The 16149-nt window shown below is 40.2% G+C and overlaps 1 protein-coding gene across 2 annotated transcripts; it reads left to right on the top strand.

Moving 5' to 3' along the window:
- The first annotated feature begins 10712 nt into the window (after positions 1-10712).
- Positions 10713-15800, top strand: sost (sclerostin). 2 transcript variants are annotated; one of them, XM_084937183.1, is made up of 3 exons: positions 10713-10829; positions 10932-11188; positions 13770-15800. In XM_084937183.1, exons 2-3 carry the CDS (start codon positions 10933-10935, stop codon positions 14177-14179), a joined length of 666 nt encoding a protein of 221 aa, XP_084793309.1. In that variant the 5' UTR covers positions 10713-10829; position 10932; the 3' UTR covers positions 14180-15800. The 2 variants fall into 2 exon arrangements, with proteins under 2 accessions (XP_084793309.1, XP_084793308.1); XM_084937182.1 differs by having other exon boundaries at positions 10713-11188.
- Positions 15801-16149: the final 349 nt, after the last annotated feature.

Raw genomic sequence — 16149 nt, 5'->3', positions numbered from 1 at the left:
GCTCGCCTGGAGCAGTCAGTCACCTCGTGGTGACCTCCTGCTCTACTGAAGTAACCAATCATGGCTGCAAGTGGACAACAGATTCCTCTTGCTCTCTCTCATCTTATAAAAAACAAAGCAAATTTCTTGTTTAATATCTTTATATGATATATTTTTTTCATTATAGGACATTGTAGCAATATGGCTTGGAAAAAACTAAAGGAAGAGCTGATAAATCAATTGTCCGGATTGTTGGAAAGCGCTGAGAGGAGTGGCTCTGATGTACAGTGATGTATACAAAGTGATGCTGAGTAGAGCCACCCTCAATAACAAAACACTTTCAAAGGAGTCCAAGGTCAGTTTACAGCAATTCATCATTTTGAGTCGTGAATAAGTCTTTGTTGTCATGAATGATTTTTTAATTATTTACACGTGTTTAAACGATGAGAGCAATGAAAATTCAAAGTGCAAGCACACCGTTGTTTCTGAGCACTTTACCCCAGCGACATTGTCATTTCAGCATCCTTGGCTTAATTTAAAATTAAGGGAGTTCTGATAGTAAGATCGATTCAAAGTTTGGAATGACCGATATTTCTGACTACTCATAAAATGTGGTCTGATCTTTATCTAAATCGCATTTACTGAGTAATATAATCTGACTAAGCTAATAAAACATAAACAGCTGTACTTCTCTTCTCGTCTTCATTGAACACAGTAATCGCTCACAGCCCAGGCGGGAAAAGGAAATGAACCTTTGCGTTAGAAAGTTCTCCAAAACTAATTTGTTTCAATTAGGAGATGAGAACGGAAGTCTGAAGGTGTCCCTCCCCATAAATGGCTTAGAAGTCAAGTTACTGATGAAATCAGCTTTTCTCAAGAAAGACTCATTGCGGTGAACAATGAGTGAATCACACTACTTTTAAAGAACCTTACAAGAAACGTTATAGAGAAGTACAACATTGGCAAAGACTACACAAGCATTACTATAAACTCAGGTTTTCACTGTTTCCCTACTTTAACTCTTTACAAATGGATGACAGTAGTAACTTTGTTACAACTCTTGTTGCAACAAGAGAACAATATCCACTACTCAAAGAGGTGGGAAAGCCTACCAAGGGTAAATCTACTTAAAATCTGTCAGTATGTGTCTACTATAGGAAAAACACTAGTAAAAGCGATGTTAATAGAAGGACACCACTGCTCTCTAAAAACAAATCTGGGACAAATATTTGGTAAAAAGTTGGAATCAAGATTCTTTTAGGCAAAGATGTCAACTGCTGTATTTCGAAGGGTTGAAACAAAGGACCGCACACTAGTTTCAAAACCTCATCCCAACTTTATGAAGCTCATGTGTAAGTTCAATAACTATGGTTTTACATCTGTCTGCTCCCAGGTGTTGCCAGTTAAGCTTCACATCACTTCCGCTTTCCCACGCTGTCAGCTGTTTGTGACATCACTGGTCTATTCCAATCATCTTTCTCTTGGCCTTGTTCAGGCCAATCAGCATTCACGGCGCGCACTTTAAACCTGCGCATCTATCATTCTCCTTTGCAGACCTCTTCATGCTACCCACCTCCTCCCCATAACTGCATCTCATCATTGTGGCTCCGTTCAAGCCTCCATCTTTGTCTCCACCAACAGCGACTCTGAGGGGTCCTGCTCTAATCCCTGTGACCGCTGGGGTTCCGTTCCACCGAGGCGGACCATGTTAATTTCTTTTTAATGATCTCTCCTTATTGAACTACTGTTACCAGTACAAAACTGGTGACAGTAGCTGACGTTGTAAAGTAATGTTTAATATAGAGTAATATATCATGTGAAAAAAATACAACTTCTTTCAGTTCTCAGGTTCTCAAGGACATATTGAAAAATGATCTGGTCCTTATCAAATGTTAAAATTAGATAAATATAACCTAAGATGAAAAACAGCATATAATGTATAACACTTTGTCATCATTTATTAACAAAAACTAAGCAAAAATGCAGATACAGTCTTGTGAAAAACAAAATCCACTCCTACCGCTTCCAGGGTGAGTATCAAGCAAACACTACTAATCAAATGCACTTGACTAACTTATCAGCAAGGGTGAAAAAATATCAGTAATGATCTTAGAGAAGCAGTTGTTGCTGATCGTCAGTCTGGGAAGGACTATAAGGCTATTCCCAAACAATCTAAAGTCCATATTTCAGCACTGAGAAAGATAATTCACAAGTAGAAAATATTCAACACATCTGTCAATCTCTCCAGATGGGGACATCCAAGCACGTTCACCCTAAGGTCCGACATGCAAAGCGCAGAGAAACTGCAAAAAGCTCAAGAGCTACATGTCAAACTCTACAGGCCTAAATTTGCAATTTGAAAGTTACAGTTCATAATAAGAAAATTGGAAAAAGACTGTTGTAAAGGGTTGCCAGGAGAAAGCCTCCTTAAAAACAAGATTGTAGGTTTAAAAAGTAACATCTGAACAAACCACAAGACTTCTGGAACAACATCCTGTAGACATACGAGACCAAAGCATAATGTTCAACACCATGTTTGAAAAAACAAAACAAAAACAAACCCATCATAACATCTAGCACAGTGATGGGTTGATGATTTTGATTAGGACCTGGATATCTTGCAGTCAAATTGAATACGAACTCTGCAACCAAAGTATTCTAGAGTCAAATGTGATCTGTCTGGCAGCGAAAGCAAAAAAGCTGAAAATTGTGCATGATGCAACTAAACCCAGCGGTCCCCAACACCTGGGCGTCTGGTATTGGTATATTCATGGTTTCAGGTTTCTTAGCATTTTAGCGTTGTTTTTTTATCGCTTTTATCGTTAACTCGGTTTCCCTGCGTCTTTTCCCGTGTGTTATGAATAAATCTTCTTTTTTTTGGAACTGGTACTGGTTTTATTTTGTTGTATTTATCCGCGACACCTTAAAGGCCGGTCCGGGAAAATATTGTCGGACATAAACCGGTCCGTGGCGCAAAAAAGGTTGCGGACCGCTGCCTTAACCACATCAACAAATCCATGAAAGAATGGCTGAAAATGAAAAAATAAAGGTGTTGCGGTGGTCCAGTCAGAGTTGAGACCTCAGCTCAGCCGAAATGCTGGGACCTTAAGAGAGCTGTACGAGAATGAATGCCTGAAAGCCTCAGTGAACTGAAGCAATGTCGTTAAGAAGTGTGGGTAAAAAAAAATTTCCAGTAAGAAAAAACTCTTTCCAATACACCTGCCATCTTCAGTTATAGCTCCATTGACAGACTTCTTTCCTCTGTCCTTCACAGGCAGGAGGACAGAGGAGATAGAGAAGGACGTGTTACGGAAAATGAAGCGGACACCAACATAGTTCGGAGTTGGTTTGAGCACTTTGCAGTCAAAAAGAGAACAATAGCTTCAAAAATCTGGAAAATATTAGGGCAGCAGAAGCTGAAGCTTAAGGTTGGCTGATTCAACGAGAAGATCCACAGCACAAGAGAACATAGATAACTGAACAAGAGAGGGCCAAGTTAGAAAGTCCTGGCATTAAAACAATTGGGATGCTCTGGCTGGAGCTGGAGGGAGCATTTCAATCGAGACATCCCAGAAATATTGATGAGCTGAAACAGTTTTGTAGCAATGACTGACCCAAAATTCCTCAACCTTTTTGCGCAAGTCTCACAAGCAGCTACAGGAAACTTCACTCCTTGTGACTTCACATATGTTTTCCTGTCTACACTTTGAGGGATCACTGACTGTGTTCAATAAAGACATGAAAAGTACAGCTAATACATGAAAAGCACAACCTTGTATGTTATTAATTTAGTCAGATTGTATCTGTATTTGTGATTTAGATGACAATCAGGCCAAGTCTGAGTAATCAGTGCAGAAATCCAACTAACTCCGAAGGGTTAAGAGGCTTTGTCTCGTAGCTGTACAGTATTCATAAAACCTGCATCATTATTAGTTGCGAAAGCTGCTCTCATAAACCGCAACTGATTTTAAAGTGGAAACAAATCATGCGCGGTGACATTAAACGTAGATCGGTAATGGTTCACGTAGTCTATTTAAAAACAGAGCTAAATGTATCCAGATGTGCAGCTTCTTGAAATGTAAATATGATCGATATCTGAAAGGCAAAAACACTTGGACACACTGATAAATATCTGCATATGTATGATCGCAGATGTTCCAGAGAGGTCTGCTCTGTAACTTTATCTGCGCTCAGATTTGTTATGTCACAAATGATACATTCGTGCACTCTTGATTTTGTAAGCAGGAATTGGTCCAATTTGTTCTTAGATATACAGAGTATGACAGCATTTCAAGTGGGATAACGTTCAGGAATGTTTTAAACCACGCAGAAACATCAGTGTATTTATCACTGATCCACATCTAAAGAGAACAAACCAGCGCATTCCCAAAACCTCTTTCCCAAATTCTTGTTTAATAGCAGACAGCACAAATATATGTGTTTGTTAGCACGTTACATTGTCAGCAGATTGTGGTACATTTCTTATCTCAATCTTCTTTTGAGATTCTTGTGTTTTATGAAAGCAATTATATTGTATTTGATGTGGTAAGCTTAAACTGTGAGTCTTGAGAAACTTGAGAAATGTTTGAATAAATTCCACCAACCAGTAGTACATTGTTTATCTCAGTGTAGTACTTTCACAAAGCCAGCCATCAGAAGATAGATACACTGTCCATCAAGATAGGCTGTTGTGTTTCGACGATGCTCAGTCGGTCCTAAGGGGCTCAAAGTGTGCCAAGAACATACCCCATACATCACCGCCAGACTGAAAAGTTGATACAAGGCAGGATGGAGCCATGCTTTCATGTTGTTTACGCCGGATTCTGACCCTATAATGGAGACTCACCACCAATCTTCTATTGTCCTATTTTCTTCTTCTTCTATTTTGGTGAGCCTTTGTGCCTTTGTGTGGAGCGGCTCCTACAGTCACTCCTGTCAGGAGCAGCAGACCACAGACAAGCTGAAATGGAACCAGCTTCTTGTTTGGATTCAGGAGACAGGCACTCTCTTTACTTTGAAGTTTAGGCTTAAAACGTTTCTTTTTGACAAAACTTATAGTTTGGACTAAATCAGGTGACCCTGAACCATCCCTTAGTTATGCTGCGAGGCTTCCCATGATGCATTGAGCATTTCTTCTTCACTTACGTCTCACTCTCTTTGTGTTTATATTTCACTACTGCATTTAATCATTAGTCATTGTTAAACTCTAGTCTTTTGTCATTTCTCTCCTTGCTCTCTTCTCTTTGTGCACTTTGTGGTTTATTTCTAATACTGTAAGATCTCCAGCCTATATAAAACACTTTGAGGCATCTGTTGTGAATCGGTGATTTATAAGTAAAAGTGAATTAAACTGAAAATTTAAAGTCAAATAAGTCACCTCACTTCTCCATTCTGATGCTCAGTTTGAGCTCCAGCAATTCGTCTTGATGATGTGAAGTTGCTGCTATTTGATTGACTGATGAACTGTTTGCTAAGACAAAAATTTAAAGAGATGTACCTAACAAAGTGGCTAGTGAGTTTATATAAAAGATGTGTTTCAGTCGGCACCAAAACAACGCTGAATATCAATCCTTACTTAGTCTCAAGGTATGAAAACCTCTTTTCTTTTCCAAATGAGTGGCTGCAGATCATTGGGATAATATGATGCAGTCATAGTCACAAAGTGAGCATGGTGAATTTGACTTTTTAATAAATTGCTGGGACAAAGTTGATACTTTACCAGCATTTTCATCAGGGAAAAAAGAAACACTGTTTTTCTTGATTTCTGGGACTGTGTGCACGTAATTTCATTCCACCTCATGTAAACATGTGTAAAGCTCTTTGAATCCTTGAAACCTCTACACGCCCACAAAGACCCGAGTGTAATATCTTTTAGGTTGTAGATGAGAGAAGCCAAGCAGCCAAATTTTGACCTACTTTGCATAATTGTTGTGGACACATGATGAATAATTCCCTCAGTCAAACCCTCAGTGAGGGTTGCAAACAGGTGACACAGCCCTTCTTTGCTATCACTGGCCTGTAATTGTGTTGCGGAAAGGACAAATTTCCTTCTAAATTTGGTGAGAAAGCAGTTAAGAAGCATGCACAGTGAATCACATTACCAAACACTGGGCACAAGGAGCTGCAACAGTTTGTTTATGAACTAAAAACACAGTTTTTCTTCATTTCCATAAAAATCACGCTCCACCATGCTCTGCATTGCTGGAGGCGTTCTTGCAATCTGGTGAGCATCTGATTGTTATTTGGGCCTCATTGTACTGTTATCATGATAAAAAACACTGTGCTGGGGCCCAAGGGCGCTATAAAGAAACCCAGAGAGGTCTAAATTGAGACTGTGACTGACATCCGTCGCAATGTCGGCGAGAAGTCTGTAATCAGAGTTGGCTTAGTGTAGACAGTGGGACCATCAATCCCTCAATAGGAAAAAAAATCTGGCACAGCCTCAGAGCTGGAGGGTTACACACAATAGGAAGACAAGGCTGTCTGCTCGGTCTACTTTAGAACCCCTTGGATTATAAAATGAGAATCATGCTTGATGTCAAAATTCATAAATGTTACAAAAGAAGCAGCATCGGTGCTGGGGCAAAACATAATGTACTCCAATACAGAGTTCTTATCTGTAATTATATTATATTACCAATGGATGCCATTGCAAAAGATCACCCTCTGGTTCAATTTTTTTGATTTTTGGCATAGGTCTGCCAAACTCCCCTGTTAGCATCTTTCACCATACTCTTGTTCATCAGATTTCACGTTATTCTTGCTGCCAATCTGCAGTTTTTGGAAAAAAGCGAACACTTTGAATTTGATGCAAACTTCAGTGCACTAAAGTTTTATACTCTATCTGTTGTAGCCAGTAGAAGACTCCTATATTACACATTGCACCTTGGCGGCATGGCGGCGCAGTGCTTAGCCTCGTCCAAGCAAGTTTTCACATTCTCCCTGCGCCTGCGTAGATTCTCTTCAGGTGCTCCAACTTCCTCCCACAGTCCAAAGACATGCACATTAGGCTGGAATGTGAATGGTTGTTTGCCCCTCTGTACAACAGACTAGAGCATTTACCTGACCTCTCGCCCTATGACAGCTGGGATACGTTCAAGTTCCACCTTGAACCGGAATTAAATAAGCTGGTGAAAAAATGGATGCATGGATAAAAACACTGTTTAGCCCAAGTGTGGCAAACTCATTTTTATTAATTCGACAAATTCTTACAAGTTTGCACTTAAGAAGTAAAAACATGTTTTTAATAAATTACATTTTAAAAATGAACAACAAATTTTCCCCCTTTTAAGGTGTGAATTTTATTTTCTGATAGCACCAAACAGCTGCTAAATATAGTGCCGCATTTTAACAACAAAGATGAAAATGTAAGTGAAAATTGGAAATGGCCAGAAATACCACTGCAGTTTTGCTCTTTATGTGTTAAATGTGTCACTATCACTTTTTATCAATATTTATGGTTATGCCATAAATATTTTCCTCTACTTACACATTTTGGCAAAATTACAGAAAATGTAGGCATCTCAACAGCTTTTGATTTTTGTACATTTTAATTTATTTCAACAATCATAAAAATGATCCCAGCATATTTTATTCTGAATTTATCTTTGGGTCACTTGATATTTTGGGGCATTTAGATGCCAAAATATAAAATATATATTATTTAAATGCACTGAAAATACATTCAGTCTAAAAGGGTTTTATAGAATAAACTCCTACATGTTATGAATATCATCAATTATAACAGAAACCATGCAAACACATGAGATAGCCAGTGCATAACGGTGTTTTTACTGGCAAATATGCATCTATATGAAATGCACTATATGCACTCAAAAAAGTTGAGGTTAGTTGGTGCAAATAGGTGGTAAATTTATCATATTGTCTGATAAAAAAGATAAAAATGTAAGATTATGGCTGTTGAACAAGTTTCTTTTCCTTCTTAAACTATGTATTGACATCAGCTTTTGTGCAGTTTCCCATCATCACATCAAACAGTCATGTGAATAATACTTTACAGAACATTTGAACAGCCGACTTTTAGAACAACACTGTCTGGACATGATGAATTGCTTCAGGAGTCTTTGTGTTGATGGCCCTTTGTTAGCTAGGACCACACAAACCACACATCCACAACGATCATAATCTAAACACGACATACCTAAAACAGGCATAACAACACTTTTACATTAATGAGTTGAATGACTTGAGTTGTTCTGTTGAGCTCAGATGAGCCGGCGGTCAACAATTACAGTATTTATCCGTACACACACACACAAAATGCTAAATTACTGCAAAAACTGTTATGTGTTTTCACAGCAATGTGTCATGATGTTTGAAGCTGTCCTGCGGTTGCACAGAAAGTATCAAAATTTCTCTTTATGTACTTTTTTGAAAGTAAAAAGTGTTTTTCAGCTCTGACGTGATTATTGCTTAAGGAGCAGCTTCACTATTGTGAACAACAGAGTTACAGATCCAGGTGCTTTTTAAATCTTTTTAACTACATTTAATTTTCAGGGCTCGTAAAACCCATTTAAAGATTGTTTTCTCTTGTTGTTTGAAAGTTCCATGTTCTTATCTTCATTTCTGCTCAGTGTTTTTGCTGTGTTGTGTTTTTTTTACTTCACTTTTAATGCAGATTTGGTTTTAGCCCCAAGAAAAAAAACTTGTTCTCTCTAAACCAACATTTGACATTTTTTTTAATTCCATCAAATCAAGTAGCAGCTGTAAAACAACACTAGTACATACCTACAGTTGATGCAGGGACGTTAACACAAGAAAGGACTGTTATGCTCCTAAAGGCTGGACTGAAAATGCAAATTTGAAAGATAATTGGATTTGACACTCAAGAAGAGTGGCCCCTATACGAGGCTTTTAGAAATGATGAAAAGCTCTGTTGTTACTTGCTCTTCAGAAGAAAATGTTTTTGACTGGCTGATGTTATTCAAAACTCCTTAACAATAAATTTAATTTAATCTTATCCCCATTATCTTCACCACTTTAAATTGTGGTGATGGGCCAGTTGGCCAAAGCTTCAAACCCTCATTTGAGGCTTGTATAAAACTAGAAAGACCATGAGGGGGGTGTGTATGATTATGGAAGCACATCGGTGCCTCAATGAGCGGTTAGAGTGATGCAATACTGACCAAGAGAACCACTTTAGAGTTTAAGAGATAAAAACCAAAGATCTGCATGCCTGTACCCATCAGTAGAGCCGGACAGTGTCATGCAAAACTTGTTTAGTCTCCCTCAAGAGGGCAGTGTTTGAATGGAAGAGCCTCCATCTGTCAGCACTCATCAAATCACTGGGATATGAGGGGTGCCAAGAACTCACAGTCTATAACATTTTATTTAAAACAGATATGTGGATATGGAATATTGGATTGTCATGGCAAACATTTAAATTGTGTTCATGTGCTCATACGTTTTTAGATTTTCACATCTCGTTATATTAAGTGTCTCTGCTGAGAGGTGTAATGATGGGTAATTAATATGAAGGATCAAATGATTAATTTGTGTACAGCCTTGAGTCAAAGACAGGGTAAAAACGTGTCTCGGGAGGAGTGCGTGTGGCGCATGTTTGCAGCAGCAGTGGAACAAGTTGCACCCTGCGATGCAGTCCAAAATAAACCTCCTTTAAAAAAAAAGATGCTTTTTGAGACACGTAATGCTGTGGAAGTTGTTAAAGAAGGGGGAGGAGAAGATGCACCGGTGCACTTAAATCCAGTAACAACAACAGCGGCACAGAGCGATGTGCAGATGAGCTGCCTCACTCAACACTCTCTGACATAAGTAAGCTCCTCTCCAGCATCTCTCTCTCTCTCTTTTTATTTCTCTGTCCTTTCAACCCTTTCCTTTGGCTTTCATCCCCCTTATTTTACCTCTTTTTACTCCCATTTCCTCCACTCTCCTTTGACCTTTCCCTCTCTTCTCCTTTTTCAGTCTCATCTCACACCCAAGGGTGTGTTTAGAGCAATGGCACAGGGTGGCACCAGCCCAGAATTATTAGACTTATAATCCCCAACACCAGTGGACAAGAACATGGATAAGTGGTAGAGCAACTTCAGAATTTTATTAAAGCATTTAACTGACCAATGCAGACATTGGTCTGGTTACTTATTATTTTGTATGTAAAGGTGGTTAAAATGACATGTACATTAATGAATCAATTATTATGATTGAATAGCATAATGAGTACTTTGAAGCATTTAAAGATCAAAAAAAGAAGAAAATGTTACTTTTATTGCATGTAGATGGAAATATCACCACACTGTTGCTCTATATGGCCAAAACACATTGACCCAAAACACATTAGCTGTAAGATTATGGCTTTTACTTCAGTAAAGGGTCTAAATATTTGACAAAATGATTTTCAGGCACTTCTGCAGACACTTTTCATATAAAACACACCTACTGTGTGAAGGCATAAGGCTGCACACAAGCCTGGAAATCTTCGCTAATATCCTCTACATTCTTTTTATTTCTGATCAAATATTCTGATTAACTATTTTAAAAATAAGTAAATAAATAATGGAAGCACTCCTGCTCATGTCTGTATTTTCCTTCACTGCGGTCTCTTCTTCCTTGATCTTCTCAGTTTTCTATTACTTTTCTTCTTCTCTCTCCTCTCTCTGTTACTCCTCTCCTGCGCTCTCCTCTCTCTGTGCATTCATCCAAACCTCTCCCCTCCTCCTTTCTCAATGAATCTCTCGGCCAGGTTCAATCCCTCCCACTTTGTGTAAGCGCCTAATTGTCAGCCCTGACGAAAACTTGCGCAGGGCTTAAATACCGCATTCGCCTCTTGCGTTGAGAGTGCAAGTGACCAGCCTGTTCAGAAGGACGTCTCTTGTGTATGTGTGTGTATGTGTGTGTGGTTTTTTAAATTTTAACTAATATTTTTTATTTTATTTTTTTAAATCTCCTTGTGTGATTTATTCCTGCTGACCGACAAGCATGCAGGTGTCTGTGGCCCTCCTCGTCTCCAGTTCGGCTTTCCTGCTGCTCCAGGGATGCTGCACCGCTGTGAAGGGATGGAAGGTTTTAAAAAATGATGGCACGGAGATTTTACCAGAACGTAGAGAAAATACGCGGACGCCGCTGGAGGCAATACTACAGCCGTCCAACAGCAACAATAACAACAACAACAACAGCAACGCTATGAATAACAGGGCAAAAAACGGCGGACGGGCGGCAAACGCAGTTTCCTACAGTAAGTATCATAAAGATGACAGAACAAATGTTAAATATTTAATTTTACAAGAATTAAACGGTAAAGATCAGTAAGTAAATCGACGCAATGCTTAAAGTTTAAATGCTGAAGTGATTTAATTTGATCTCTTAATTGGAGGCTCCTGTGCGTAAAATTAACCATCCATCAGAGCTTTATAAAAACTCATTAAAAGGCTTAAATTTAGAAAACTTTCGGGTTTATCGCCTAAAACCTATTCCCAGCTTGTATGAGAACAAGCAGGAAGGAGCATAAATGCTTATTTATTTGATTTTAGGTCCCCATTTCCAATTAGTGCACGTTTATAAAGAATAAACGTGGACCCAACTGCGCTGTACACCCAACCTTTACTTAATACACAAAAATGTGATATAAATTAGGAAAGTTTATTTCTCATTATATTTTCCACATTTAAGAATTTTAAACTTTAATTCAACTTTTTTTTGGCATAAAAATACAATTTAAAATCTTGTGTCAAAAATATTCAGTGTATGTGGAAAATGTAGGCTCTCCAAATTAATGTGGCTTTTTAGAAATTGCCCTAAAACACCCTGCCTCTACATCGTGCTTCATTATTACATCAATTCCCTGATTAAGAAGAGTGTAAAAGATCTGGTTTAATCCAGAGGTGAGGGTGATGAGAGCGGCTCAGACGCACATTCCTGTGGTTTCTTCCCCTACACACAGCATTCAGTGAGACATCGGGGCTTTTTCACATTGTCTTCCAGGTTGTTTCCTTCTCTCTTTATACTATTAGTCAAGCTCTACTTCCACCATAACTATTTGATTGCAACAACATGTCTCCCAAACAGAAAAAAGCCCACAGTTTGCTCTTCGGGGAGATGTCTTTGGGGGGGTTTAGAAATTGCTTTTTAAATGCAACACTGCCTTTGACAATGATTCCCACCTGTGGCCGGTAACGGTTGTGTGTTCTGATTAAGTGGCGCATGCAGGATAATCTCATGCTTGGTCTCATGGATTCGAGATGGGTGATGCAACATTTTTGTTCAATTATGGCCCCTTGATTTGGAGATCAGAGGAGGTGATTAATTAGATTAGAAGAGCAACAGCTGACAAGAAGTGATTATTAAGTCGAGGAGAGTTAATGTGACTGATTTTGTTGTCTTAAAGGGTAAAAAAAAGGAAAAAAAAATCACACGCCAAGCAACAGCTCCAGAAGATCTCATTTAACAGGAATTTATTCGTTATTAGCAGGGATGGAAAATGCATCTCTTGCTTTTACAGTGAATGTGCAGCTTATGAAGGCAGAACTCTCCTGGATTATTTTCTTCACCCATATCTTAATTCTCAAGTTATCCCTTCCCCTGTGGGGTCACAAAAGAGGCTGTGACCACTGCCTGGCCTCCCTCCAGTCTTCCCCAGAGGCTTGTCTCCCACAGCTGAGGGAAAAGAACAGCTCACGCAACTCTACAGTAGTCTAGTGTGTAATCATGAAAATTTCAGGCTCATTAGTAATTTTAAAACCAGGGTGGAGAATTGAAAATGTTAGGCTGGATTAAAACACATCCTGGTGCTTCATAAATAAGACAACCTGTCTGTTTTGGCATATGGTGGTAACTGGTGCAAACCGCCACCCGGTGTACGCTGTAGGCGTTGTATACTTCTGCGGTCACCTTCACCAGCAGCCGCAGAATAACACTAGATCATGTTCTCGTGAGGAGGGAAAAAAAGGAAGTCATCTCACATAAATCCTTTGTTCAGCCCTTTTTGCAAAGAAAGCCACAGAGGAAAACAGATCCTTCTCCGAGTGTATCATTTCTTAACCAACAGTTCTTTTGCCTCCTCGTTTTCCCTTTTTTTTGAACATGCAGCTTGTAAGAAAAAAGAAAAAGAAACACAGGACAATAACTCATGCGTACGGCTGTTAAAAAGCTGCAGCTGAAATATAGGATTACAGCCTGAGTGTGCTGTCTCGAATCAGCCTGGCAGATATCCAGTTTATTCAGAAGTGTACAGTTGTAGCGCTGCCTTAAAATAACCAGACAGCTATTTACTCTTCCATCACCACATACATTTCCTGAGGGCCAACGGTGAATGCCAGCTTTTTCCTTCCAGACCAAACCTCCGTTCGGTTTGATTGAGCATTTTAATGGCCCTCTGGTCTGGATTTGCTATCAGCTGATTGCTGCCAGCTGGATTTCTTCGTCAGGCCCAGTTGTCAGCTAATGATCAGACCATAAATCAAATTCAGAAACTCTGATCTCATTGGCTTAAGCCTCCACTTAAAAGTAAAAAATTTACTGTATTAGGCTGAATTTAGAAAAGTGGATTTTTCAGCTGCTCTTTTGTGTCTCGTAACGTGTCGGAGCTGAAATGTAATGCTGCCTCCGGTTCAGACTTTATTGGCCTTACGTTGTTTGTTTTTCACATAAATAACGCCACACGTAAAGTCAGAAACAGACCGAGGCAAATGATCACACACTGAAATAAGCCACAGCTGCAGTCGCCCTGCAGAAAGTCCGCAGCACTGTGCGGTACTCCTGAGTGTTTGTTCTGGACTCGATCCATGAGTGTTAATTGTTATCTCCTCTCTTCAACCCAGGTGCCTCGGAGGTGAGCTGCAGGGAGCTGCGTTCGACCCGTTACATCACCGACGGCTCTTGCCGCAGTGCCAAGCCTATCCGAGAGCTGGTGTGCTCGGGTCAGTGCCTGCCGGCGCACCTCATGCCGAACTCCATCCTCCGTGGCAAGTGGTGGAGAAGCAGCGCCTCAGACTACCGCTGCATCCCGGCGCACTCCCGGACACGCAGGGTCCAGCTGCAGTGTCCCAACGGCAACACTCGGACGTACAAAATCCGCGTGGTCACCTCCTGCAAGTGCAAGCGTTTCAGGCCGCATCACAACCAGTCGGTGGCCAAGGAGGTCCCTAAGACGCAACGCAGCAAGAAGCACAGTCGTTTGCCTCAAGATCGGAGCAAGAACAACACGCCTTTGACGGGGAACTCATATTGATCCTCCCCCTTGGCATCCCGGGACAGAGGACAGATATACTCATACTCACGCACACGTTACACAACACATCAACCAACATATCTCCTTCAAATAGCGAGGAGATACAATTTCAAAGACTGCAAATCCATAAGCTAAAATGCTGGACTGATTTAAGTCGTCAGTCCATATATTGTTCAGCCACCTGTCTGCATATTTGTGAACTTGGCTTTTTTGCATGACAAAATGAGTCAGTGCCAGGGCTTGCCATGAAGATGAATGGTGTTTGATAACCCCAACAGCTCAGACTTCCACTCCAACAGCTTTTCTTTATGAAAAATAAGAACTCCTCCCCGAGGTTTCAGACCCATCTGTACAAACATCCAGCAGATGCAGACCTACGCTCGGTGCAGCTCTGTTAAAAGCTGAAAAAAGGTGTATCTTTGCTCCAGAGTGGTTGTAATCCATCTCCTTTCAGCTGTGTGTGGAGAGGAGAAGGTGGCAGTTCTGGGGTCTCTGATGGAGGCATGTTGACAGGTTTTGAGAGGCCCTGGTCTATACTGCGGTCCAGGCGGTTCTTTGACAGCCCGCTAAAGGCCTCACTCATCAGGACAGACCTACAGCACTCTCCACGCTGCTGAAGCCCTGACCAGCCCTGTCAGTTACGGTAGTGCTTTCCCCACAAGTACACGCAAAGAAACAGAGAAGTAGAGGAGAAAGCAGCACTAACACCACAAGGGCACCGGGCCTTCCTGTGGCTCCTCTAAATCACTAAATGAGCCCATTCCTGTGCTGGGATTTGAGTCATAAAAAAAGCTTCTTCCTGTCGTCATAGCCGGTTCCTGTTTGCTGGAATCACACACAAAAAAGTGCACATGGTGTGTAGGAGGCATCAGAAAATGTGCGTGGTTATGTTGTTACCTAGGGGCAAAGCGCTCTCCAGCACACCCACACTGGAATTCTTTTGCAACGGGCCAAACAGAGCAGTGAGCGAGCCAAAATCCATCTGCCGTGTTAGCCTGCTGGTTGCAAGACACCTCCACTCCTCTCCGCTCTCAATCTGTAAATAGCTCAGACAGGAAAGATAGGAATAAAAATAACACAATAAAAACAATAATTGGGTTTTTATGATTAAATCCAGCAAGGAAGAGGAACCCAGTGTGTCACTGCCAACAGAACGAGCTCCTTCCTCCTGAACTCATGAAGAATAGTCACAGTGTTTCCAAATATTGTCAGCTCTGCTCAAACTGCTTTCTGATTTGGTTGTCCAGTCTATGCTGACTATGTTTGCTTCTTTTTCCAACTGTATGTTTGAAAGAGCAACTGGAAGGGGCTTGTTATGTTAGCCGAGAGCTGCGGTGCGTGGCGCGATTGTACATATCATACCTGTGTGGTCTTCTGCCCTCACATGACAAGGTGTTACAGAGAAGCAGGGAAGGCCGTTTTTCTACAGACACAACGAAGGACTGTTATAAAAAAACAAAGAATGAACTGCATATTTATTTTTTATTTCCACATTTAAATTATTTATGCAACCTTTTGTAGTAAATGATAGCCATTATTGTCATATAGTATAATAAAGACTTTGGAAGTGAAAAACTGTACAGTACATGAATAAAGTAAAGCCAGATATATTTGAAAGAAACGGCTTTTTTGGTATCATTTGTCTTCCAAGGTGTTAACTGGCAACGTGTCAGCTTGCTCTCATTCATAAGTAGTATATAATAAATGACTTGCAGGCTATAACAAAGAGTTTGCAAGCAGATATGAATGCATTTGTCAACTCCCTTTGCAAAAGTGAAGGCTGGTACTTGAGCACAGCAGGTTTCTTGGATATCTTTGAGCATGTATTCAAAGGCACTCAAATCATTAATCTTAAGCATTTTAATACCAGTTAAGCAATCTCTATAAAAAGTCTTTAACTGTCATATCCAATAAGTACACTAAACCCACCTTTTAACACTCTGTTAACAAGTTCTACAATAAGCTATTAT

The sequence above is a fragment of the Perissodus microlepis genome, chromosome 8 (genome assembly GCF_051167445.1).
Source record: "Perissodus microlepis isolate ML-2025 ecotype Zambia chromosome 8, ASM5116744v1, whole genome shotgun sequence".
Taxonomy (NCBI): Eukaryota; Metazoa; Chordata; class Actinopteri; order Cichliformes; family Cichlidae; genus Perissodus; species Perissodus microlepis.
The sequence above is the reverse complement of the archived record's forward strand: the minus strand, read 5'-3'. Positions and strand labels throughout refer to the sequence as shown.

What these genes read in the sequence shown, in the direction of transcription:
- sost (XM_084937183.1), top strand. Translation starts at nt 10,933, where the DNA reads ATGCAGGTGTCTGTGGCCCTCCTCGTCTCCAGTTCGGCTTTCCTGCTG. An exon ending in GGCAAACGCAGTTTCCTACA is followed by an intron (nt 11,189 to 13,769) that starts GTAAGTATCATA and finishes TCTTCAACCCAG; the next exon opens with GTGCCTCGGAGGTGAGCTGC.